The sequence below is a fragment of the Amphimedon queenslandica genome, unplaced genomic scaffold (genome assembly GCF_000090795.2).
Source record: "Amphimedon queenslandica unplaced genomic scaffold, v1.1 AMPQUscaffold_9413_Cont18558, whole genome shotgun sequence".
Taxonomy (NCBI): Eukaryota; Metazoa; Porifera; class Demospongiae; order Haplosclerida; family Niphatidae; genus Amphimedon; species Amphimedon queenslandica.
In genome coordinates this window covers 132-3,653 of record NW_003550315.1, presented here as the reverse complement: position 1 = coordinate 3,653, position 3,522 = coordinate 132, and the positions used below count along the sequence as shown (strand labels likewise).

The window sequence follows — 3,522 nt, the reverse complement described above, 5'->3', positions numbered from 1 at the left end:
GGAGCTCAAAACTTTTAATTTATTATTTTTTTGATACATGTAGATAATCATTTTGTGCCTGAGCTAAAAAGGAAAATAATACAAGAGGCATTTTGGAATGATGAGCTCCATCAAGAAATTGTTGACCATCAAATAGACTTTATCTTTCATAAGCCAGACTGCCGAGAAAGGTGCATGATGGACATTGATAAGCAGAGAGCACTTGTACCATATGAACATGAATGTCATTCTCTGTGTAAAGAAAGAGGTAATTTTTCTTTAATTAGTAATTAAGTTTCATGACTGTGATATTTACAATTGGCTGCTCAACCTTATTGCACATGTAATTTTCTTTTTTTGATATGCAAGAAATTCAATTTTACTAATTTTTTTAGTATAAAAATTTTTGCATTTAATTTATACTTGGGTAACAAGACAAACAACTGTCCACAGTAGTATCAATAGTTTATGGACTGTGTCAGCTTCTTTATCTACATGTAGTTGTTTCCCACAGTACTAAAATATGTGGAGATACATGTATAGAAGCAATGACCAATGACCTTCATAACTAAGTAATGAATTTACTGATAGAAGGACCGTGGTGTCCCCTGTAATGTTTAATGTTTTAACCTCCATATACAGTTGTATGTCACATCTTGTACATGTATTGCACACACCATTGTAATATCTCTTTAAGAACAAAAACCAAAAGAATATGAAAGAAAGAATGAATGAAAGATAAAAGAACAAACGAACGAATCAACGTGTGTGTTACAAAAACAATCTTAAATAATGTACCACCTACACATAATATTGATAACCATAATAATAATCATGAATAATAATGAGTATGCATGTAACTAACCAAATAATGTAATAATACATAGATAATAGGTAGTGTATGCATCTACATGTATATGGATACCAAAGTTTGTCCATATGAAGATACCACAACCATGTTACTTATTATGTACATTGTACATGTATATGGACTCATTGTACTGTCTTTTCCAGTTTTGTTCATGAATTCTAAAAGTTGTTAAAAGATTGGGCCTAAGCTAGTAACATCTATGTTTTTTAAAGCAAACCAATAAGTTTCTGTTTCATGCAAAAAACAGTTGAAATAATTTAACATGAAATAATATTATTATATTTGTAATTCTAATTGAGTCTATTTTAACTAAAGGATCAAGCGTCATTGAATGTGTAATTGTGATTGAGCTTTTGTAATTGATCCTACATGTATGTCTGCTGAGAGATTATTTTTATTTTTCATTAGGTTGTGGAGAGCTTTTTGTTACTGATGGGATTTGGAAGTTGGGTTATCCAATTTGTCTTTTTAAAGTCCCTATTACTGTTGAAGGGATGACCATCAATTTACCAGACTGTTGTCCGTTTGAACCAGAACACGGAAAGTTATTTTGTAAGAAACATGCTTCAGAGCTAAAAGATGCTGGAATTCCTGATAATCTTCTTGGCTATGCAAGGCAAATTCAAAAAGAAGTTGTTGCCACAACAATGGACTGTTGCAATGAAGATTTAACTGATGAGCAGCACATGGCACTTGAAGACATCTTTAAAAGACTGAATTATCAAAAAAAGGATTCCATTGCAACAGTTGATATGCAAGGTTTGGCACCATATGCATGTAGACGGTAGTTTTATGCTTTATATCATATAGCGGAAAGTTTTGGAGGGAGTTAAATTTGGCAATTTGTTAAATTTTGGTGATTGGCGAATTTTATTTTGGTGAATTTGTGGCCACGTGCCATTGAGCATGCACATAATGGCTTAAAATTTTTATTTTGGCAAATGGCTATCAAAACACCTAATTTGCCAAGTTTAATCGGTTAATCCCCTTCGAAATTTCCCGCTATACGGTAGGTATTTAATGCTCATTTTTGCACATGGATGTACCTTTAGTTAAGTGTTGTTGAATTATTTTTTATAGGATCAAGGGAATTAGTCAGTAAGTATCCAGGCCTTTTAGATGAAAATCAAGAAATTACACTATGCAGAAAAGATACGGGAACATCTAAGAGGTTACGCCAGTGGTCTAGAGGCTATCAGTTTATTATTAGCGGAGGAGGCCATATTGAAATGTTCTCTCCTCTATATACGTGAGTACACTAAACATTGTATATTGCCCTAAAACTCTATATTATGATTTTTTTAATTTTGTGTAGGTCTGAATCACCATCGCAGGTATTTCTTTTCCTGGTTAATTACCTTGCTAAGAAACTTGAGCATGTGCCAGTAGAGAAATGGAAAGACGTCTTTATTGCATACGACAATATGTGTAACCTTGATCGCATGAAGGCTACAAAGAAAGATTTGCCATTACCTCCACCATTTAATAAAATGTGGAGTTCTGTCTCAAAGATTATTGATTCCTTCCACTTAAGAAATCATAAAGGCGAAAATTGTAAATTGCTGTACAATCCTGAAAAGTTGAAAGTGGTCCATGAGAATTATAATACTCAAGCTTGTGAACAGACTTTTTCATGGCTCAGCCGTTTTCATCGCATACTATCGTCTGTTCCTAGAGTCCACAACCATTTCTTTCTTCATAGAATGGTGAAGAAACGGAACAAATATAACAGTTACTGTTATTCTCAGGGCAAAAAACCAGTATTACCTAATGTTAACCATTTCAGTAATTGAATTTAATACTTAATATTGTTATGATTTCTGTTATTATTAATTGTTTTCGTTGTTGTTCATCATTGTATTGCAATTATTATAACAACTGTTTACAACTTTGGAGGGAGTTCATCAGTTTTGATAGCCATTTGCCAAAGTAAAACCTGCCATTATACGCATGCTCATTCATAGATATTAGAGACTATGTATATTAGACATTACGTAGTCTCTAATATTTATGGCTCAATGGCACCATAGATCTATGATGGTATACATGGCCACAAATTTGCCAATCACAAAAATTAGCAATTCACCAGATTTTAGTCCCTCCAAGATTATGATATCTGTAGATAATTAAAGTAAACAGGATTTTAGAGGACATCAAACACCATGCCACCATCATAAGCTAGGACTGGAGGAGGGAGGGGTGGTTGCTGGGCAAAGCAACCAGGCAGCATTTTTTACTGGTGTTTACTTGAGTTAACTTGTGTTTATTGGTGTTTAGTTGTGTATACTGGTGTTTACTGGTGTATACTGGTGTTTACTGGTGTATACTGGTGTTTAGTTGTGTATACTGGTGTTTACTGGTGTTTACTGGTGTATACGGGTGTTTGCTGGTGTTTGATAGTGTTTAGTTGTGTATACTGGTGTTTAGTTGTGTTTACTAGTGTATACTGGTGTATACTGGTGTTTACTAGTGTATACTGGTGTATACTGGTGTTTACTAGTGTATACTGGTGTTTACTTGTGTTTACTGGTGTATACTGGTGTTTAGTTGTGTATACTGGTGTTTACTGGTGTATACGGGTGTTTGCTGGTGTTTGATAGTGTTTAGTTGTGTATACTGGTGTTTAGTTGTGTTTACCGGTGTTTACTGGTGTTTACTAGTGTATACTGGTG

General features: G+C 33.8%; 1 protein-coding gene across 1 annotated transcript; it reads left to right on the top strand.

Annotated features, from left to right (window-relative positions):
* Nucleotides 1-43: 43 nt before the first annotated feature.
* Nucleotides 44-2,725, top strand: LOC109590824 (uncharacterized; the record flags this gene model as incomplete). The annotated part of the gene is made up of 4 exons (XM_020006698.1): nucleotides 44-247; nucleotides 1,259-1,609; nucleotides 1,931-2,099; nucleotides 2,166-2,725. Coding segments are annotated over 4 exons (1,202 nt in total), but the record flags the coding sequence as incomplete, so codon positions are not given.
* Nucleotides 2,726-3,522: the final 797 nt, after the last annotated feature.